The sequence below is a fragment of the Ostrinia furnacalis genome, unplaced genomic scaffold, assembly GCF_004193835.3.
Source record: "Ostrinia furnacalis isolate ACB-3 unplaced genomic scaffold, ASM419383v2 OfSCF6580, whole genome shotgun sequence".
In the NCBI taxonomy this organism is placed as follows: Eukaryota; Metazoa; Arthropoda; class Insecta; order Lepidoptera; family Crambidae; genus Ostrinia; species Ostrinia furnacalis.
In genome coordinates this window covers 290,155-314,660 of record NW_021136819.1, presented here as the reverse complement: position 1 = coordinate 314,660, position 24,506 = coordinate 290,155, and the positions used below count along the sequence as shown (strand labels likewise).

The following is a 24,506-nucleotide window of genomic DNA, read 5'->3' as shown; positions in this document are numbered from 1 at the left end:
TTTAAAAAATTAAAAACCAAAAATCAGTTTTTTATAATTTCTCCGGATCTACAAAGCTTTAGAATATGATGTATAGCTCAAAAAAAGGGAAATTGTGTGCTTTATTACTCACTTAAGTCAATTGTGTTACAACTTCAAATAAAGAACAGATAAACAAAAAAACGTATTTTAAAACACACAAAATAAGCCAAATTAAAAAATTTTTTTTTCGAAAGCTGTTGAAGATAGACCACGGGTTTCTTTTAAGAATTTACTTAGATTTACTTGTTAAATCATGTCATCTATTCACCAAAAAATGTCCGCTTCCAAGTGATTTTAAAACACTGTGGGTGGGAATGATTCCCGCGGGGTCACCGACCCGCGGTGCGTCAGTGCATCCCGGATAGGGTTGCCAGGCGTCCGGCTTTAGCCGGACATGTTTGGCTTTTTAGGGACTTGTCCGGCCAAAAATTCTCGTGTCCGGCCTGTCCGGCTTTTGTTAGGCTTTTTGTCGCGCCAGTCGAAAGCACACATTTATTTATTTATTTTAAGGGCAGCCAACAAAGCATACACCTTATCTAATATAACCTTAATACATCAAACATTATGTGGTGTTGGCTTACTTAAAGGCTGCCACGGCATGCGCGTATCAGGAATACGTATAAGTGAGATACATGCCAAGAGCTTCCTCGTTATGGAAAAAAAAACCGATTCGAAGATGATAGTTTTCACTCATGAGCAATTGGGGGTGCAATTATGACACTAATTGCACCCCCCCCCCCCGTGACATGGCAAAAAAAAAAGGCGTGTCCGGCTTTTAGGGTAAAATGTCCGGCCAAATTAAGCACCGAGTCCGGCTTTTGTGTTTTTGGACCTGGCAACCCTAATCCCGGAGGCTCGGACGAGTATCAATGGTATCAACCTACTGTGGCATCTTATGGTGTTATTATAAGGGTCATATTGTAACAAAGATGGTATGCGGTTGACTGTACAAATCATGATGTCAAGGTAAAATACTTTGACCTCTTGAAAAATGTATAAATGGCACGAAAATTTCATATAAAAGAATAAATGAATAAAACACGACCGTTAAGTAGGTATTTAAATTATTTCTATGCTTTTATTCTATTCTTTTAGTATGTTTACGAAATTGCCGAAGTTTTAATACAGATTCAAAATTTTATTAAGAGTTGATTGTTTTTTAAAGTTAACATTTTGTTTTCAATTTCAAAACTGACTGAATATAAATGTTTCGTACCTAGATTTGGTTCACTTATTGAATTTAGTTTAAAGTTATATTTATTTAAGGTAGGTCAACCTTAAGTATTTTATGCGTACCTAGTAAATAATGCGCCGGTAACGCCAATCACGGTTAATTAGTTGTGAAGTAAGTAAGTACTAAGTTATAAGTATTTTATCTCAATAATTTATTAAAGTGCCAGATACTAGAGCCTATCTACTAATCTATGTTATATTTTTTATCTATGCCAAGTGACAGATGCGAGCTGTCAAACAGCTTTCGCGCCAAAACGGTGAAAATCTGCCGCGTATGTCCACCCTACAGTTCTATGGGGTATCGATTATTCCCCCCGCGGCGCGCGCCACCGCCCCCGTATCACTAGCGATAAGTTGCTCCTAACTTGCGAAAACACTCATTTTAGACAATTTTATGGAAATTATCCTTTCGTTTACATCTTATAGGGTTTAAAAATGTTTTTAATAATTCTAGTGTTAAATTAGTGTGGTAAAATTCAAGAGGAACTCATTTCACCAAGCCAAATCAAACTTTTTAAAACATCACTCACAAATAATCCATTGCGTAGTCTATTTCATTCAATTATATTTCAAATCTAGTAACAGAAATCCGATTTGCGTACAACGTTATTAATTAAGGCGATAGGTGAGGCAAAACTGCAAAATAGACCTCTCTTTGAATCCCTACTCCTCCTAAATGGATGATCCAAACAAGAAAAAAAAATATGTGTGAGATGTATAATACCTTAAACTAAAAATTGTTGTTCGTTTTTTTTGTTACAACTATTAGTTTTGACAGAAAAAATTCTTAACTTTCTTCTAATTTCACCTAAGAAATTTCCTACTCCTCCTAAACGGCTGAAGCGATTTTAATGATTCTTTCACCAAATGATAGAGAATTTAATTATCTAAAAAATTGTNGAATTATTTTCTTTTTTTAAATTCTGTTTTGAAACACAAAATAAGCATCGCAATTTTTTTCGATCTGCGTAAATTAAAATCGAGTTAACATTCCCGTAGGCAGTTATGTTAGAATTGGCAGCGCTTCGCATCTGTATTCTGAGCGCACTTTGGTATCGGGCAGAAGCACGGGCGCGCGGCGGGAGGCGCGTTGTCTCGCTCTAATGCTCAAGGTCGTTCGGCCATGTAATCGCCTTTTAAAGTTGGCGCTAATGGATTTTACCGATCATATAAACAAAGCAATGGTAGCTCAAACACACTGTAATTACTTACAGCTGTAAACGATACGGTAAGAATAATTAAGTAATTAATTATTATAATTTATATTTTTCTAATTTAAGTTTTCCAAAGATGGGAATGGAAAAAGAGGAGGGAGGAAATCTATCCACTAAGAACTGAATTATTAACGTAAGTATGGGTGCGTGACTTCTTTTTACCATTTTGATCTTTTGTTTTAAGAGTAAAAAAGTGGTTTGTTTGCATTGATAAGCAAAACTTAAGTAGGTAGGGAAGTAGTTTTAACTTTAAATATGCATTTTATTTATAAGAAGATCTTTTATGGAAATTATTTTGCTATTGTAGCTCTGCAGGTACCCTTCTGTTTCACATAATATAAATACTAATACTATACTACAACTACGACTAAATTTAAGTAAAAAGTTACCGTATTTCCATTACTCAATAAAAAGTAGTAACGTATAATTGCGCTCTCATTTGTCCCTAGGCGCTTAATTCACTCTGATTGACACATAAATATTCACTATAAATCACTGCATGAATCATTTATGACGAGCGGTAACGTTTTCTGAATTTAATTCCTGTTAAACAGGGGTATTACACCGAAAAGATTTTCCGCAATTTAGTTTTCATTTAAAAAATATTGGTCCATTTACTATTTAAATATGTAGTGTTGCACAAAAATAGATTATGTTTTCACTAGTAGGGCATGGATCGATATTTACTTATGCTGTTTTATATTTCTGTTTTTAGATAATTTATTTGCGCAGCACTGCATAGAGATTATACGAACCTGAAAGAAGAAAGACTTACTGAAAACCTACATCATGAAAAGTTGTTTACACTCCATGTCTTGAGTTTAGCTGGGACACCATTGGTTCTTCTCTGTTACTTAGAAATGAATCTCTGGATTGTAAATAAAGCACATGCTAGCAAGACTATTCTAGAGTGGATTTATCTTTACTTTCTTTATTTATTTTTGAACGTCAATTTATTTTTACACTGTGTGATAATGGGTTCGAATAAAGATGATTGTATTCTTTTCTTAGATGATTCATTAATTTAACTCTGTAATTTTATTAGTCTTTCCCATATTCAGATACGATGTGTAGCGTTTTATAAGTAGTGTTTTGTAATGTGAAAAGTGTGAAAATGTGAAAAGTTTTGTAAGGTGAAAAATGTTTACTTTGTAATATTCCTAGAAAACGCTTTTCGTTTATATTATTCTAATTAATCTTTAACAACTTTTTTACCTCTCGTTTCGAGGGAAACCGTAAAATATAAACAAATTAATCACATTTTTTACTTTTCCTTCCGTTTCCACGGAAGTATGGAAAATTGTGTTCTATTATTGTTGTAATTTTTCTGGTGACAGCACATTAAACTGTTGGTGTGGATTGTAACATAATTTCTGTGCTTTGTTCTTACATTCACTTATGTTTGGGATTTAAATAAATTGTAATTATTCGTAAGTAATTATCATTTACATATTATTATGTATTAAAGCTTTTTGTACAGTCGCGGAATGAAAAGGTTCGTCACCTTAGTGTCGGTTTTCGCTTGCACTCGGTATTATAAGAGTCAAACCTGCCAACATAACCACGGTAATAATATCATACAGTATTGTAACTTCATATAAACAGACGAAACGAGAACTTTCTTTCGAAATTCAAATCTCGGTATGCACTCGGTATGCAAAAGTCGGGGGTGTCGCGAATGTGCCGAATGGACGTCGGTGGCCAAGTGTTGAAAATGACAACACTGATTGAATTTGACTGACCGTCATTTACGGTCAAAAACTAGTCAAATTGTCATTTTCAGTCAGTTTGATTTGAAATGAAAATTATATTGTATTAAACCAGCTTTTGCCCTTGACTTCGCCCGCCCGAAATTAACGTAACAGATCATTATGATTATTAAAGTTTCAAAATTATCTAAGTAGTTTTTACTAAATTAAATCTACTAATCACAAAACAACACACATTTGTAACCTATTCCATTCACAAAGTATTTTGTTTGTCTAACTAAATGAAAAAATACAATCACAAAACTATACATATAGAAATTCTAAGTAGGCAGATGTAATTAAAATGGGTACTGTAGGTGGGCAGCCCTATCGCATGTTGTCATACTGTGACGTACCGCGCGACTGTTGACATTTATTTCCAAAATATGGGCGAGTTGGAATACTGTATAGATAGTATTACCGTGACATAACCGTGCAAGAAACAGTGCTGCTAACATTTAAATAAATATGACGTTTGCTAACGAATAAGGTTTTGCTTGTTTATTTTTCTATCCCATCAGTGGAATGTTACAAAATGTAGTTTTTTTTATTTAATAGATAATGGCAGGTTGAACCAACAAGAAGGTTTTGGTTTATCAATCATAATAATCTTCTTGACAAGTTAAATCGTCAAACAACTTTGATCTGAATAATTTTGAACTTTACTGACGAACAGTTAAAGATCATTTTCTCTAACTCGAGATTATTCTGTAACATAGTTTCAAAAGGTAATATGTGCTCGCGATTCGTTGAAGGATTCAATTTGAAAACTGACGAACCTTTTCATTCCGCGACTGTACTTACGGTGATGTTTGTTGACCTACTTAGTACTTACTAGATATAATATGAATGTGAACACTTGCCCCCAGCGTGAACACATACGCCCGTATTCACAAACGATGCATGCTTAAGTGAAGCAGCAAATCAAACGCACAGCGTTGAATAGAGCTTTGTGATTAGTTCGTGTGTCACCCTGTGCGTCCACGCGCACTGTGAGACCTCAGAGTAATGTTTGTGAATACGAATATTGATGTTGCAGATGCGAACCACCAGGCCAGGGGGCAGACGAATAACAAAATCAATACATAAGCAGGTAGGTATTATATTTTAATAAAGGCTACTCACTGCTCTTTTTGTTAATTAAATAAAAACTAAACCTTCTAATCAAAGCTTTTGATCTTTCAAATGCCTATTTAACTAGTAAAAAATTTTCAGCCACAGAATTTAAAATTTTCTTTCGTTCCATCTTAATCCTCGTTAAAATATGTATGCCACTTGCTTACCGATCACAAACGAGTTCGTTACTTTATCTGCGTGTTTCGTTATTTCCCACCTTGTCCGTTAATCATCACGGGGTGCTCTGGTTTAATGATCCCCACCCCCCCCAGATTAAGGGTTGCATAATTCATGGCCGCCTTGCCCTACGGAAAAACAAATTTACAAAAAGGAATGAAGGAGGAGTTTTCTTTTTAGTGTTGGATGCTTATTGGGATATTGTTAGTGGAGAAATGTTATTTTAGGTACAAAGAAGATTATGATTATAAGGTAACTGCGGCCCGCCCCGGCTTCGCGCGGTTGCAATGGAATTTCTCGGCATTTCTCCTCTATAATTNTGCGCGTGCGCACAAAGGAATGAGACCGCTCGGACACCGAGCCCACAGCGTGGTAGGGGTGGGGTTGCCCGCTCTTTTGTTTTTTAATACTACTACGCTGAATATTGTGTGCGGATTGGGTTGTCGTACAGGGGTACTACATGGTAAAATAAATCTCGGAGGCGAAAGCAGGATAATATGCATGTTTTATACATATAAACATTCCTCTTGAATATCTATCTGTTAAAAGACCGCATCAAAATCCGTTGCGTAGTTTTAAAGAACTAAGCATATATAGGGACAAACAGACTGGAAAGCGACTTTGTTTTATACACTTTGTTGTGTTTGTTTTATATTATATTATAGTGACTTGTATACCTACTTGTGACTATTTAGTTAAAGCGCAAATCTAGTTTTAGATTATTCTTATCAAAAGAGTCTTGACTAAATGATACGATAAACCAACTGCTAATAGTACCATGTTTTGGGATTTTAGCTACTAGCACCTTCAGGATAAAGCATAAATTACCATAAATGTGTCCCAAGTATTTTTTTCAGGACTTTTTATACAAGATTTCAATAAGTACGGATGACAGCGCGTCAAACACACTGTGGCATCTTACTCATATTGACAGCGCGTCAAGCTTAAACACTGTGGCATCATAAGTTACCTTGCAATATGTTCCCATCAGGAGAAAATCGACTAAATCAATATTGAGCAATCATTCTAGACATGCGGGAGCATGTTAAGCCTAGTTCCAGCGAGGGGACTACACCGTGCGTATATTTAGACTTGAAATGTGATTGAACGATGACAACTAACAACAGTTGTCAGTTAGGTAAAATTTTATTTTAGTTGGAAAAAGACAAAAAGTGGTAAATGGGTTAACGTGCGGGGGCTGCAAAATCATGTTGTGACGTCACGCGCGAATATTGGAAATTTTTGAAAATTTTAAAAAGTCCGTAAACTTCTCGAGGCTCTATCTTCGGTAATACTGGATGGATTGAGGTGAAATAAAAACTAGTGTAATGTGTGTGATCTAAACTTTAAATTAAGTCATAATTTAACTTAATATTACAACTTATGCGTGTTGTCCATTACAACGTGTGATATATCATTGGAAAGAAGAGAAGCTAAAGATATTTTCAAGATTATTGGGAATCCATTATCACCATATTTTTTTTTTAAATCGAATTCGAAGTAGAATTTTTTATCGTGGTTTGTACTTTTGTTAGACTTTGACGGCTCGTAACTAGCTATTCAATCATTATTTGGATCAGAAATTTATTTTATTTGAATAAAGACATATTTGATATTAATATCAAATTAAAAAAACTTTTGAAATCACGCGAGAAAAAAAATTTCAGCAGTTTTTAGATAAAATTTCGGAAAAATCAGAAAAAAGTATAAAAATTGACATATCTCCTAAACTATAAAACTTTAGTCACAGAAAGTGAGGTTCAATAATTAGCAAATGACCTCCTCTATACGCGTATCAGCTATGGCGGGTTCAGTTCCAGTCACCCTGTATTATTATCATCTTATTCATTAGCCTTATTTCGTACTCACTGGAATACAAATTCCAATATTTCATAATGATTTCGTACACTACTGGTCACAAGATAGTATTATTACTCGTAAAAATGTAAGTAAAATAATGTACAGTGGACAGCACGTCCGACTATTTGCAAAATAGCAATGAGGGCTATCGTTTTTATACTTAACAGTTGGCACCCCTGGCGATTGACAGGACCTTACTCTACAGTGGCGCCATCTTGATGAGTGCAAATGCGATAGTCCTCCTACCACTTTAGCGCTCACAAGTTGACGCCACTGTCTTCGCTACTAGCAAGTGACAGGACCTTACTCTACAGTGGCGCTAACTGGTGAGCGCTAAAACGATAGCCCTCATTATTTCAACTACATACAGCCACTATGTCTAAATTAGCTTGATCTGCTGTTGGCCGAACTATAGTAACGTAGTCATCAATTTAAAATACTACACAACACTACGAGTACAACAAAGCTTAGTAAGACAAGTGATTGTTAGAACACTAATATCTAATAAAGTATTTTACCTTCTCCGACGGCTATGGAAGAAAAGAGAAGAAAGATTAAATTAGGAGTTGGGTGTTAGAGAAAAGAACTTTAATTTCTAATTGTTATTGAAGTGTCTGCAATTTTGTTAATTTATAAGTTTTATGCAGATTGATATACTAATTACTGTTAGCATATTCAACAATCAATGCCCTTTTAGTGTTGTGTCCATAGATATTACGTAACTCAAATAAAGTGGAACCCAAAAATTCAATCCGAACAAATTAAAGAAAAAACACACCAAGTAATAATTTATAAAGAAAAACATGCGCATTCCAACATGTAACACCGATATCTGTATATACAGGGTGTCCCAAAAAGTAGTGTCAAGCCGAAACCCAGAGGTAAAATACCACTACGGCGCCGAATCACCGCGACTTTTGATAGTTTTCGAGTTATGATTTTTTTACAACATACAGAATTTTCAACTTTTGTAGTTTACGTTCGTGTTATGGTTTTTTTTTATCTTTATAGAGGTCTATTAGGACACGACAGCCCCATGGAACCTTAAACTAAATTTACAATTTAATGGATATCACGCCAGCGGGACAAGGGAATCAATTATAGAAAAATATATCTGCCAAATGTTTAGCGGCAAATGTTGGTCCAGATATTTTTTTATGAATACACCTATGTTATAATTATTCAGACTATATTTTTGCATAAATGATTCCCTTTCCCTTTGAAATTTGACACATTCTAAGAGGGCTGGGACTACTACTTTTTGGGACAACCTGTATACTATGTTTTAAGCACAATAAAAATATCTTATTAGGATGTAAACCTACCTTCACATTTCGCGTCAACAGCACAAAGTTTTGCGGGTCGATCATGTAAGCCCCGCCTGCGGGCGCGGCGGCCCCGGTGGTCCGTTTGGGGCGGTCCCATATTCCCACGTGATCCGCCCCGCTGTCGGTACTGTTGTCCACTAGACAACTGGACACACTCTCTTTGAGAATGTTCTGGTGGGGAAAGAAATATAAGTATAATTTTAGCGTAAATAGAAGGGTCAAAGAGAATGTTAGACATTGCTGCACCCAATATTATGTACTACATAATACAAATATGGATGAATCGTGAAACATTTGACATTTTCATTACTTCGAATTCGTGAACAATGGGATTCTTCTTCTGTCGTGTGAGTTGTAATAACCGACTACTAAAACATTGTAAGAAACACGTAACGTGTTTTCTTTGCTGAAATAGAAGCATATTTTGTAGAACCACAACTACAATGCAAGGCTGGAAATAAAAAGCATTATTTCAAATCGGCGCTCATTACTCTTTTATATGCATTTTTACAAAGGTTACAGATCAAATCTCACCTCAAACTCCTTGGTGTGTTTGTGCAAAGCTTTGTGCGCTTTGTCAACTGTATCCTTCACGCTCCAGTAGCTCAGGTCTCGATCCCAGGAGCAAATCTTGACGAAGTCCCTCAGTTTCTTCTCTATAGGCGCTCGCTTCTCTTTTACATGCATTTTACAAGGATGCACAGATTACGTGTACCAACAAAGAAATCTCACCTCAAACTCCTTGGTGTGTTTGTGCAAAGCTTTGTGCGCTTTGTCAACTGTATCCTTCACGCTCCAGTAGCTCAGGTCTCGATCCCAGGAGCATATCTTGACGAAGTCTCGGAGTTTCTTCTCTATTGGCGCTCGCTTCTCTTTTATATGCGCGGCCACTTGCGCTCTGAACTGTGCGTAGTAGTTGTAGGTGTTCCAGAGAATGGCTAGGAGTTCATCTGGAATTTAAAAAATATTTTCATAATTAAAGTAGATAGATTTGAGAAGCGACTCCAATCGCTAAACAATTTTACTAACTATTACAGCAGATAGTTGATTTTCATAGATACTTTTCATAGATACTGATCGCTCAATCATCAAATTATGAACATCGATGTCAAATCATAATTTTGATAACCAGAGGAACCATTGGAAAGTTACATCACTTAAACAACTGGTATACTTTTTGAGTAACTATCTTTGCCTACTCGCAAAGATACCTTCATGAGTGTTGTGCGTCATGCAAGTCTTCTGACTGCTCCAAATGGAGAGAAATCTTGAGATAACAAACGTATCTCGCCTATCGTGAGACTCCAAATGCACCAGCTGGCAGTGGAACGAATAGATGATGTCCAAGCGAACGTCAAACTCGGCCAAGCTCGATCGCTCCATGAACTCCCGTAGCACGTTAACGATGCGCGCGCACGATACGTCATGCGTAGCTTCTGACTGCTCCAAGGGAGAAAAATTGACGGGAGAGATCGCTTCTTTCTCTCTCACCCGCCTCTTAAACTTACCTCGCCTGTCATGTGACTCCAAATGCACCAGCTGACAATGGAACGAGTAAATAATGTCCAAACGGACATCAAACTCGGCCAAACTCGACCGCTCCATGAACTCCCGTAGCACGTTAACGATGCGCGCGCAAGATACGTCATGCGTATCTTCTGTCTGCTCCAAGTGGGACTGGATGACGTTGAATAGGTAGAACCAGTATTTGTGCGCTTCGGCTTGCTTTCTGAAAACGTAATATACAAGTTTATAGTCAGTATTTACTATATTTTTTCTACTTAGCTCGCCTGTCAATATACAAGGGCATGCGAAAAATATGGGCCTACAAAAACACTTAAGAAATGAAGAANTCAAAAGTAGCTCTAATTGGTTCGTCTAAATATACGCACGGTGCAGTCCCCTCCATGGAACTAGGCTTAACATGCTCCCGCATGTCTATAGTGTTTGCTCAATGTTGATTTAGTCGATTGTCTCCTGATGGGAACATGTAAGACAAAAATAAAATTTCCAATTTTACAGACCTTCTAGAGCAGATGCCGCAAAAACTATACAAGATATAGAAAAACTTGACAGTCTCACCTGTAGCAAATTGAATAAGCTTTTTTTGGTTCATAGTAGACATGTCACTAGGACGCATAGTTTCCGAGGATTAAGCGAAAAACCGAAAAGTGGTACCTTTAAACCCCCCTCTCCCCGCCGGCTCAAGGGCTAAGGGCGGGGACTTTTGCTATGTTCACCACCTAACTAGGCTAAATAAAGTCCCGAGGTCAGAAATTGTGTTCCACGGATTTCTCTCTACACCGTCGTTAAGGCATTCATTGACTGGACTATATGTGCTGTCGAAAGTTCGTAAAAGCGGAACGGTAATGGTGAGCTTTATCTAATAATTTTATCGGTACCTACACGAAATAATATTCGTTTATAAAAGTATCAATATGCTAATTGATCAGTGATGAATTGTGATCGAATCAGAAATGAGGAGATCCGTAGGAGAACCAGAGTGACTGACATAGCCCGCAGAATAGCTAAAATCAAGTGGCAGTGGGAAGGGGAACATAACTAGGGGGACCGACGATCTGGTGTAGGTCGTGGGAGGTGCCTGGATGCGAGCGGCGCAGGACCGGTCTTTGTGGAAATCCTTGGGGGAGGCCTTTGTCCAGCTGTGGACGTCTTTCGGCTGAAACGAACGAACGAACGCAATTGTTTTATTTTCCTTTACAAATACGCTTATTTAATATAGTTATTGTGTAAGCATAGCTTTATTGACTTCTACGCGGGCCCAAATCGTAGCGTAAGCTCGCTCCCTTTTTTGCCCGTAATCGCCGGCGAGGTCGCGCCGAGTTAAACCGGGATTATGTTTTTGTTAATCGTTTCATACATTCGGAATTCTATCCACTGGTAGGTTTCACAAAATCTAATAAAAAGTTTGTGACTAGTGCTGTAATTATTTGCCAGTGGATTACAAAATATAAGCTTTATTATGCTGATATTTTGTAATTTTTGGGCTGTGCTGATTAGCGGCCGTCAGTCTTGGATAGATATTGAAAATACTTACTCGTAAATACTCGTAAGTACTTAAATACTTATGGTATACTTAATTACGTAGGAAGGCGCTGGATGCAGGCCGCTACCATTCAGCCTTTGTGGAAATCATTGGGGGAGGCCTATGTTCAGCAGTGGACTTCCTATGGCTGAAATGATAATGATGATGACTTAAATACTAGTTCTATGCCAACCAACAATTTTTAAGCTGAATTGTTTATATTAACAATTTTTACTAATTTCAACTAACTTTAATCACTTCAGTAGCCCACTAGGTGTTGGGCTCGATTCGTGTAAAAACTCCAGTGCACGTCAAACTGGTTTCGTGCCGGTCGCCGGAAACTTAATGTTAGGGATGCTTCAAGCGGACAGATGCTTGCGTTAAGGGTTTGTGGGTATTTTTGCAGAATTAGGCATTTGTCAAATTAGGTTTTGGGACTAGTCTATTAGTATCAAGACTTTTAAGTAGTCAAATTCAAATTCTTTATTAGCATGTAGGTTTTTTTATATACAACACAGAACAAAAACGGTACAGCAATAGGCCTCAGGCAAGCAGAGTTTACATAAATTCAAGGAATTGTTTATAAAAGCTTTGTTGAGCCGAGGAATGTGTTGTCAATAAAGCTTGCTAAGCGGTTCGTGTAAAATCTATCATTGAATAAGTAGGTATATTAAGTTTTACGTGTTTTTATAATAATCCACAAAGCCATAAAATATTTACTTAACTCCAGGTAAAATAGTAATATCATTGAGATAATTTGTATCTGTAATATCCTTCTGAAGTATACATACCTATAAGTTACGCAAAGCTTCGTTTCCAAAGCTTCGCACAAAGGCCAAACTTATACAAGTTACGCGCAAACCGTCGTACGTATGTGAGCGATGACGTAACGACAACACCCACTTCAATACGTATTAGTAGGTATAATATTATGAGCGTGTAAAGATGGTTAATACTGAGCTGAACAGCGCAAAATTGAGTCAAATCAGTTCATGATGTACGGGAGATTTTAAAGAAAGGTAAGGAAATTAGAATCATACAAAAGAAGTAGTGTTCCAATGTCGCGCATTGAGTCTAAAGAACGGGAGAACTTGAAAGGTATGGAATGTTGAATCATTAAAAAAATAAGTGTTACATTTCCTTTCGCTATGGCCTAATTTGAAAAGAATATTGTTGACCCAATGAATATTGACAAGTAGCTTACTCATATCTACAAGATATTATAATGATTGGAAATGTTTGTAAAATAAACAAGGAACATAAAAAAATACGTTTTAATTTGAAAGAAGGGTGATTTATAAATTAAAACTACTTAATAGGTAACTGTTATTGTCGAAAGGCATTGGATTGATTTGAATTAGGGATAGCTTACTTGCTTTAATAATATAAAATTACGCTTGAAACGAGCATTTTATATAACTGATCGATATTGACTAATTTAAACCAGTTTCCCCTGTGCTCTAAAAATACTTCGTACAGTAATTGTTATAAATAAAGTTAAATTAACAGCGCCCTGGTGGTGACAAGAGGACACGTTGTATGCTAGAAGTAGGGTGACCATTAATGCATTAAATTATTAGGAAAAGCTTACTTAAATTTGTAAGACGATCGACCAATCAAAAATTCGTTTTGGTGACGAGAAAACCGTACAACGAAAAGTCAAGTTAGCGTTACAAGACAAGAGTTAGGTTTTGGTAAGCAGACGACCTCTTGCTAGAGTTAGGTTTTGGTAAATCAGACAATCATTTTAGATTTTGGTTTCCAGGTAAAGTAAACGCAAATGTTATGTTTTGGTAATCGGCCAACCTAACATCCAAGAGTTAGGTTTTAGTAATCGGCAAACCTAACATCCAAGGGTTAGGTTTTGGTATCCAGACAGTAACAAATTATCTAATTCATCTTTTGATGACCCAATTAAACAAACACCTCATTTTATCCAACCTTTTATCTCATAATTATGGGCACCACATCGACGTGGTTCACGCCACAAGGCCGTGTCTTCGAGCTTGCAATCAAATGTATTTCAGGAGCTTTTATTGTTTTATGAAGTTTAATGACTGAAAGCTCCTACGGGAACATTTGCGATTATCTACTTACTATGAATATGTTAATGTTATTTCTACAATATTAATGATAGTTATTATTTTAGTAGGAAAACAAATCGCAGAGAAATAGGAAGAGGTAATCATGGGGTAGATATGTATGTCTTGCCATTTATTGTCCCGAAGCAGTGGTAGGGTTAATACTGGGAGGTTTAACAGTGCTTAAAAGTCTACTTGCAAAAATAAATGATTTTTATAAGAGTTTTCATTAGTTCATCGCAGACTTATAGAAATTGTTATGAAACACAAGTAGGACTAGTTAGACATAAAATCCAGGTTAATGATGTAATTATCACAATCTAACTGAAACGTACTAACAGAAAATAATGATTTTAACTACTAATTGGGCTTATTTATATTTTAATAAATAATTCGCTAAAACAACATTAATCATCATATTGATTACGTTAACTAAAGATTAACCTTGTTATATTTAAAATAATAGGTACAGCTAAAGTTGTATTTGAGCACAAGGATTTACCTTTTCAAATTGGATTAAGGTAATATGGTTTTAAAATTCTGTAAATATGTATTAGGAAATTTCTTAACATAGATTAGGTAGGTACCCCTTTGTTTAAAGAAAACTTGAAATCTAATCTAGTTTAAGTAAACACTAAGTAAATACACGTAATAGGGGAAAGTAGTACGAGATGATCCCCTTAAGCGGGAATCGCTGTAAAATACATATTTTTCGAGGTAAACCAAAAATAAAGACGATTACTACTAGTATATTTATCTATCCAACTTTCCTAATACTCAAAACCAGAAATTAATTGAGGTTTCATTGAAATATTTAATTTTTTGCAAAACCTTACAAAGTGATCATCTTGTACACCCCTGTGGGTAAGATGATCCCCCAGGTAGGGGTAAGATGACCCCTATGATTCTATTCTATGATCTATTCTTTTCTGGTTGTATTCCTTTCTGAGTACCTAATTATGCGAACAAATAGTTCAAAAGTTATAAAAGAAAAACATTTACGTATTAAATAACGAAAATAACATATTCTTCCTTAGCACCTGACAAAAAGCGTTAAAATAATTTAAGCGCTTTTTGGCTGGAGCTGTGTTGCATATATCACAAATAAATTCACCTGCTTCATCACCCTCTACCCCAGCACATGCTATATGGCCCCATTTTCCATATGTACAACATTATATTCATCCTTCACCCTTGGTATCGCCTGAAAATTTTTTTTGTTCAGTATAGCCACTCAGTATCATTTTCTTTAGACTCAGGTGAGTTTTATGAAGTTCTCTTTCTTTTATTTGACTTTCCTTTACCTACTCCATTGCCTTTTTTGTTATAATTCCTAGGGATCATCTCGTACACATAGGAAGGGATCATCTTGACCCAAGTCCCAATTTTTGTTAAATTATTTGCTAAAACAATACGGCTACGTTTTTATGACCAAAATATTAAAATCAAACATAATATAAAGCCTAACCACAGCAGTAATTACATTTACCATTGTTTGAATAAAAGTAACATAAGCTCAAAGTCATGCCTATTTTAGATCCGTAGTACACAATTTTTCTTTTTTCTCGTCAAATTCGATGTATCGCTCACGCCACGATTACGATTTGACTGAGGCGGGGATGTGTCCAGAGCTATGTTTTACCAGTGAAAGAAACTAAATAGCGTTAGTGGTTTCAGCACAATCGCGAAAGATCATCTTACCCCAGGGGATCAACTCGTACTACTTTCCCCTACATCGAGGCACTCGAGAATACGTTGTCGTTACATCAAAAGATAAATGTGAAATATTTCAGACACATCCTATACCGTGATTGAGTTAACCGATACATCGGGAATCAGCGTGTCTGGGAGCTCTTAGCGAGATCCATAAAGAACCAGTAATCCATCGAGTGGCTTCACTACGACTAGTGATGTGCCGGATGTAAAGGACTAGTCAAACTAACAGACGAAAGTAGAGAGTGAGAAAAAGTGTGTGTGAAAAAACTGGCAAAAATGCAAAGTTCGGATCATGCTTCTGAGTATTGATGATGATTTTCACATTTACTAGATTTTATCTATCACTTTTTTGTGTCCTTTACATTCTAATGTACATAAATTTTAGTGATAAAAACAACTTATCAAAAATAAACTTTAAATTTAGTTATTCATCATTTTTATCAAAGCCTTAGTCCTTTGTTGTCGTTTTGTTAGCCATCATGTAAATCTTCGACATCCTATAATCTAACTAGCTATATGGCAGTATCTAAGTCAAAAGACTAGTAGGTACTCTGAAGTACTCTGTAATTAAAACACAAGTTTAGTTAGTTGACAATTATTTCAACTAGTACCCTGACTAGTGCGTAATCTATTTGTCCCATCACTAACCTCAATTCTGGAGGATACACGCGCGATATCCATACGCTGAGTGTAATACACTGCATGTCAAAGGGAGTTAATGCTGAATTTTGCACACTCCATGGAAACCAGACTCAAAATAGGCCCTGAATATTTTACGCAAATACTTAACAATTTTACGCCTTTGCCCGTTAAAAGCTCGTTATGTCAATGTCAGGAACGAAAGGGTGTGTCGAAAAAGAAAATTAATTAGTTCCAAACAAAACAAGAGTTAATGAGTCAAATGCAGGCGAGTGGCAGGAGACGATCAATAACTTCATAATCATCATAATTGTTAATTATCCTTGCATTGTTTTCTAGACTTATCGTATCTGAAAGACTCTCTTTAGAAGAGGTGGTCCCGCATTCGGTTCCTAGTTGAAAGTTTAGGATAATAATTAAAGCTCTCAGTGTGAACGTGTTTTTACAGCTTACATAGTGTACATTTCAATGGGCCATACATACGAGTAAATGGATAAATAATGTCCTTATTCAGCGTTTAAGTAGATAATGGTTGTCTCGAAATAAACTTCTATCGGAACTAAAAGTATCTGTCATTTGACTGCAAAAATATATTTTAGAAATTGAGACGAGGAAGTTGCAAAAATGATATCAATTTTCAAAAATCGCCATTCGAACCTTTAAGGCTAGATTGCACCGTCTTACTTTAACGTAACTATAACGATAACCAGTGTTTAATGTATGAAGTTTGACAAATTTTTCACGGTTGTTAAAGTTAAAGTAAGATGATGCAACCCAGAACTTCATATGTCCCTTTTCTCGTTTCTACAAGTTCAGCAGGTATTCTAAACTACGTGTTCGAGATTCGCTGCTCAAATAGGCTATTCATAAATATGTGAGCAGCAGCTAAGTGACTGCTGCTAACAGACTCGCATCTTGCGGTCTGAATATGCATGCGATGTCGGCCATGATACGAGTAGATGCATGGGATGCTCTATCAATAACAAAGTATTTTTTAGATTATTAATTAAGTAAGTACGAGTAAGTACTCGTATCTGATCCAAGTGATCCAACCCGGTCTACGATACATTTGGAAAAACAAAAAAGTTTCTTACGTTTTTTTCGGGCATAGTTGGCATAACTAAGTTTTTCTTTGGTACTGGTTCGATTTTCCGGGAAAAATCTGGCTCTTAATGAGTCTTTACGCTGATTTGTGAATCCAATGTCAGACTAAAAAGATTGGACAGACTGAAAGAAATTGCGTTAAGTGTTGATCTATACAATTATAGAAACGGTAAGTAAGTATATTTCTCTTGGTCTGCTTGCATCTTTCTAGACTAAAAACTTTTCCAAGTCCCGTAAGTACAGTTGCAGTTCCATCAGAAGCGGCAAAATGCTCTCCAAGCCCCGTAAATATAGTTGTAGTTGTATCAGAAGCGGCAAAATGCCCTCCATTGACAGCGAACGTCGCCAGTAAGTGATGGCGAGGATTTACGAGGGGATCCAGCGGATAAAATGAACGGCCAGTAGGTATTTGTTTTCCTTTTCAGAGGAAATTAAAATAATAAATAATATGTCCGGCCTGTGAGGGTTAAAATTTGGTGCAAGTGGCTTTCGAGGTTGCTATAGCGCGAGCTAGTTCATTTGTTTATAGTCCTACGATTTTAAAACGTCAAGTGGCAAAAATCAAAATTTAAAATCCCAGTATTGATAGTAGCGCCCTCTTGTAAATATCATATTTTATGGTTGTCCAATTGTCACCACATTAGACAATAATCGGAACTAATCATCCAGCATTGATAGTTGCGTATAGCGCCCTCCTGACAATGTCATGACTAGGACGGTTCAGTGTAAGTCATCTATATGTACCTTGTTTTTGATTATCGCTGACAATTGACCAGCTCAGTCATACTCATAAGACATAAGTAGTAAGACATAAGAGTCATACTCTTTCAAACTATAGTTCAGATTCAGAATAAGTAGAAAATGCGTTCCAGTGCGGGAATGCGCCGGTGACCTAAAATAACTTCAAACTTCAAATTACGTATAATGACAACGTTTTCATATAAATAGGTCTTATTAAACGATGACATTTTGTGGTAATGACATTCTGCTTCTCTGGCTCGTTCGTAATCGGTTAAATAAGCTCTTTACACATATATTTTCAGTTCAGCATGCCATCTTGTATTCTTTTTTTTTTTTTTAATATACACTATGGCTTTGCTATACCTCCTGCCAGTGTCAAGTAAATAATGGGAAAACGGGGTTTCTCAGATCCCTTGGCCCGGTAAATTAGGCAGTGCGGTTAATGACCTGGGCCTGAGGCGAAATCTCATCATGCAGAATGATTTTTAAAAAAGGTAGCCTTAGTTGACTTGACACCTGGTGAGTTAGAGTTTTTGCCTCTTTACATGGTTTTTGAGTATGTAAAAATATAAGAAATGATTTGATTTGATTATCAATTCGAAAATGGAACACTGCATTATTTGCAAGCAGTAAGCTGGTATCTAGTCTAAAAAATAATAGACAATAGTATCAATTTTCAGTTCATTACAAAATATATATTTAGTAAAATAACGCCAGCTATGACTCTACGTAAAACAGAATTAAGGATTCATTTCATGAAATATTATAAAACACACGTTTCGAGAATGTAGAGACAGTGTTTGTTTAAACAAAAGCAAAATGGACATCCCTAATTAGTCTCACAATAAATAAAGCCGTGACAGGGATTTCGTTTACCCTCGCCACGGCTCTACATGTTAAATTAATGGCAATAGTAACAACAAAATAAATCGGACGATAGGCGAATAAAGAGTTCATTACAAATTATATACAAAAAATACAGCCATGGAAATTCCCATTATGAAGCCGGCGCCGGCAACATATTTTATTTCGTGCGAAACACTCGGGATTATTCGTTTCACCGCAAAATGCCCAATCGGTCATGAGACTAGTCGGGCGACTGGTCCGCTGGCCGAGCCGGCCTCCAGATCTCACCACCAACATAAGAAGAGCTGCTTATCCCCTCACAGTATAAAGAAATCAGGAAACCCCAAGAGGAGCGATGAGCTTCTGTACAGCTCCGCGGATATTGGTGGCGAAAACAACCGACCGTAAGATTTTACGAAAATTAACTTTAAGGGGTACTTCAATCTAAACCTTTAGGAGATTAGGGTTTCCACGTAAGCGTATACATTAGGAGGCTTAGGGTCACTCGTGTGGTTTCGTCTTTTTGTGCCGGCACGAGTTAGGGCACTCGATTGAATGTAAATGATTGCCAAGTTACGATGTGGATGTATGAGTACGCGATGGGAGGATTGGAAAGCCCTTAGGTTAAGCGATATGGAAACTTTCCGACCTTGACCGATATTTGGGCATATAAATTGGCTTTAGGCTTCTATAATGAACGTTCATTGAGTTTAACAGGAGTTTGTTAGTTTTCATTTTGTTTTGAAAGCAAAATAAACCCAAGATGAACAAGCAAGCTCCATAATCATTTTTGTTGCAAAATCGCACCTATTACAAACTCTATAAGATGCGACACAACGCCTTAAATACCTAAGATTTTGCAACAATATTGTATTGTCTAATATGCTGTCGACTGTATATTGTCAATTTCAATTTCGAATAGGCCTGAATAAATTATCATTATACTCAATACTATGCAGTTGCTGGAGCAGTCACATTAGTGGTTGATGGAAATCCGGAGTAACAAATAATGGCGGCACTCTAAATTATGGAGAATACTCTGTTCGCCAAAGTTACAGACATCACATTAAGCTAAACACTGTGGCATCTTTTGTAGATGTAATAAGAGTGATATTGCAACATAAATGTACAGTCTGATGTGCTGGTGACTATAACACACGATGTAGAGACAAGCTATTAATTTGAGATTACAGATCAAAAACCCGTAGGTAAAACAAAATTAATTTTACAAAATAATTGTAAAGATAGTACCTATACGAGTAAGTTGGTGAAAAGTACATAAATAAATAAATTTTGTGAGATTTTTTTTAATGAAGGTTAAGCATAAGAGAGTTGGTTCCACCAAAACTATTTAAATAACTTGTTGGTGATCAAATAAATACGTGTGTCAAGGACAGGAATTAAAAAGAAATTAAAACAATTATAGATTCAGACTTTCGAACAAACGCAATATGGCTTTTATTTTTGCTCTCTTCGTAACTATGAAGAGAATCAACGTGCCCTGATCAAACGGAGAGCCTCAGAAACAAAGAGACTGATAACTCTAATACCCTTTTAGATGTATCTCAATCACAAAATGCAGGTGTGTTTGTTCGTAATAAAGTGTAAAATACTTTCTTACATTACTTCTGCCTTTGTGATTCTATTCTAACCCGTGGTTCTAAAATATAGGCAGGCGATAAAAGTTAACGGCTTGTCACCTCCATTTAACTGCGTTTGGTTGATGTTCTTTATCACAATCACATGACAAGGCGTAATTTTTATCACCGCGTTCCAGAAAGCGGGATCAAGCAATTAATCATCTTACCTTTGAAGAAGAGATTGAGAATATTATTAAAATTGTAAACATTTGGCTCAAATTAATCCGAGCTTATTACGGCTTTTGACAAGAGGTTTCTAGATTTAACATAAATCGAATCAATCGTATCTATACGAATCCTTGAACGTGTTTGGTGCTGAAGTTGCAACGTATTTTCAGATCCATCTATCCCTCTTGTACTCAAAGTGGGATTGGTAGAGCCAAAAAAACATACAATCGAATTGGGAACGTCCTCCATTTTTTTGAAGTCGGTTACAAACAAACAGTGTAAATAGTCCTTCTTTTCCACTGCTGGACAAAGGCCTCCCTCAAGGAATCAACAGCGAACGGTCCTAAGCCGCCAGCATCTAGATTCCAAGTCCCGCAACCTTCACCAAACCTTCGATCCATCGAGAACTCAATTTAAAACTAAAACGACTTTAAAATACGGCCCGAACGAAAACCTAATAAACGACCCGAAACAAAAACCGATCAAAGTTCGATTTACAAAGTAAATGCTGGCCAAATAACAATAAAATCGATACCACCTGACGATCTAAACTATGCTATTGCACTGCTCTATGGGGTCAAAGTGAGGGGTTCTGGTCCCATCTGTTGAGGGGTGCGTGCTGTGAGAAAAAACGCCCGGATAGTTAGATCCGTGTATTTTAATGTTTATGAGTCAATAGATTGCGCAAAAAGTCGAAAATAGGATTTCTTTCTGTGATCTATCTGCGATAGTATGGTTTGATGTTTGTAAAAAAATACATAGTTTGTGGTTCTTAATTTGTAAGCAGAGATCCCTTTAGAAAATGAGCTGTAGGTTGGTCACAAAAATTCCACCAAAAACATTTTCAAGACGAGACCATACTATGGCTTGCATTTTCAAAAGTTATCAGATTTCATGTAGAGCCAAGCTTTTAATTCAATACGCCCTATTTCTACAAGCCCTAACTTCAAAAATTCTACACCTTAATAAAAATATGTGACTAGGTTTATGACCTTCTACCATGTCCTTCTGTCTCTTTAACGATATTCATAACCTGAGTCATAACCTAACAAAAAGATTTTTACTGAATTGTTTGCGCACTAATAGTACTCGTATAGTATACCTAATAGAGTTTGAGCTACCTCACGTGGCTCTTACTTCAGAGTCACGTGACTCTAAATTAAACAATATTACAGAAATGTAGACGCATCGGTCGTGATCTCGCCTATGAGATGGTACATTATCCGGGACTTAGCCGCGGGGTACACAGTAGAATGGGTCAGACAGAAGGACCAACTTATTTGTTCTCAACGTAGCAACAAAGCTTAAAAAAAAAACTAAAACCTACCAAATCGAGCCGAAGTCGTTTCAAGTTTCTGTTACGAAAATTCATATTTATACTTCGATAATACATGTATCATGGAATTTTTTATCGTGACATGCGCAAGTACGCTGAAATTAATCTAGGCGGTCAAAGCCGTAAGCAGAAGCAGAATCTTACGTGCTAATGTATAAACCAAAGGTCCTTCAAAATATTTGTTTCGGTAAATTTTGTTGAATAATTGAAATTATGAAAGTATTTTAATTGATTCCTTGTAAGTGTTACAACGGTGCATGTCATTATTTTTTTTCTTCATAATATCATTGCAATCGTGAGAGATCTTAAACCTCTTGAATCATAAAGCGGGTCTACTTGACGTATTTACTTTGTCCCTGGTACCACGGGGTCGTTACAGTCCCATCTGGCAGGGGCGCTGTCGCGAGAAAAATGTAGCCAGGGGTGCGGCAATATTTGATTCTATACATTTGTTATTTGAGCCACGGTGATTGTGTAATAACTGATTCTTTTGTAAGATTGATAGGATTTAATAGGTTTGCTACAGCTTTGTAGGTTAGCAAGTCATCCAAGTCGTGTTGAAACGTTGTTGAATTTGTTTTAAACACAATAGCCGCTTATCGCAAATTTAAACACTAGTTTTGCCCGCAGTTTGATTTCACTCTCATTAAACTTTGGTCCCCCATTTTATTCCAATTTAACTAAGTGTTTGTAAAATCCTTTCTTAGCGGATATCTATACGTCATGATAAACTTTTTGACGATTTGAACCAAATTTTGAAGATTTGTAAGCACTATTTAGCAATCCATGCAAATAAAGGAATTTTAACTTTGACTTTGAACTACTCGTATCTCCGTGCTATTTCAGCGCAATCCGTTCAGTGGTTTTAGCTGTGTTGATAGATCAGTCTTCTGCCTCTTAAATAAATAGATTAAAGAGGTTTATTAATTTAAACTAAGAAGCAAACAGACTGATATTATTACACTCGTATTATTTCGCATTTTTTTATGCATAGCCTTGGGAATATTTTAATCTTTTGAAAATTTTTCATTACCTGCTCGAGAGCTACACACAGAAAGCATAGACAAGTAAACAAAAGCCGAATGATGACCGGATCCGTAAACTTTTTTCGGAAGTGCGCAGACTTTTTGAGTCAAACGTTCAAATAAAAAAGATTCTATTGCAGCCGTTTCCGTTGCGATTGTGGAAGATTCGTTTTATTGCTTTAAAATGTAGATGACCACTCACATTTTAATAGGGCATTGCTTTGGACTGACCTCATTTACTTTATAGTGGGACAACGATTAATTCCATACTAATATTTTAAATGGTTAAGTGCCTAATGTCGGTATGATTTTACAGTGCTGAATTATTATTTTTTGGTACGGAGACAAAAGGTAGGTACTTGGGAAAATAAGTATTTATGAGTAAACCTTTTTTGGCATGTTATGTATAGGTGGCAATATGAGATATAAAAATATACCAGACAGATACGAATCTACAGATGTAGTTAGGATACAGTAAATTTGCTTATTTTATTTTTATTTATTTATTTAAGTAAAATGCAAGTGAGCTTACAGATAGATCCAAAGCGCTCACATTGACAATTGTTATTTGTCGCTAAAGTTAATTCTACGATCAATATTGAACCCCATTTCAATTCTAACTCAGATTCAACATTATGGTTGCGTACCCGATACGATTAACTGGTGTAGAGTACCCAAATGGGTACTGCGTGCCGCAGTTTGAGGATTAAATCTAGTAGAGAAGAGATGGTTACAGGTTTACCCATTAGTGTGATCAAGAAAGGAATTGATGATAGTGCTCAAATGCCACTTTTCCCAAAATAAAGATGTTGAAATCTTTCAAAAATACCTTTTAATGCAAATTGTCATTAGTTATCAGTCAATTTTGGTTTTGGTCCTGTAGGAAAGTTACGTTTGAGCAATATAAATCAATCCGTTTCGTTTGATCCAATCTAAGGATATCCTGTATTACAGTAGGCTGGTCTTTTGGATCTGGATTCCTATTATCATTGTAATAATAAAGGATTGTATTATACTTATTGTAACTAATATTTTGCTTTGCGTTTCGCCAATCGCCTATTACACTCGATTTATGTCTTCCAAGGGATTACTTGATTAACTTAGGTTTTAGCAAGATTACATCGAGTTGGTTTTATTGCGATTTGTCGTTGTAATGGCCGACTTTATGATTTGTGTGCGATGTTTCTTATCTTCGGAGTTAATAGCAGGCGATCGTAAACGTTTCGACTGTTTCTTTTGACGTTTTTTCTTGATGTATATTTACTGATTAACTAATAGCATTAAATAGTAACGCTACCTGTTAGAGGCGAAGTAAGTACGCTTTTTTATTTTAATTGAAACATACATAATGCAATAGTTTTTTTTGCTACGGTTGATCCCGTTTGAACACCTCTTATACCTAAAATTATCTCTGTCTTTACTCGCGTACTTTTTCCAAAGTGTTTCTGCAAATAATTAATCGGCGTA

At 36.2% G+C, this 24,506-nt stretch overlaps 1 protein-coding gene across 1 annotated transcript in view; it reads right to left on the bottom strand.

Moving 5' to 3' along the window:
* LOC114362548 (midasin-like) overlaps positions 1–16,244 on the bottom strand; it is a 35,700-nt gene extending 19,456 nt beyond the window's left edge. Inside the window, exons 1-4 of the mRNA XM_028317995.1 lie at positions 16,189–16,244; positions 10,206–10,426; positions 9,430–9,647; positions 8,695–8,868 (exon numbers count right to left, since the gene is read on the bottom strand). Of these exons, the coding sequence (XP_028173796.1) occupies positions 8,695–8,868; positions 9,430–9,647; positions 10,206–10,426; positions 16,189–16,244 (669 nt within the window). The remainder of the gene's footprint in view (positions 1–8,694; positions 8,869–9,429; positions 9,648–10,205; positions 10,427–16,188) is intronic.
* Positions 16,245–24,506: the final 8,262 nt, after the last annotated feature.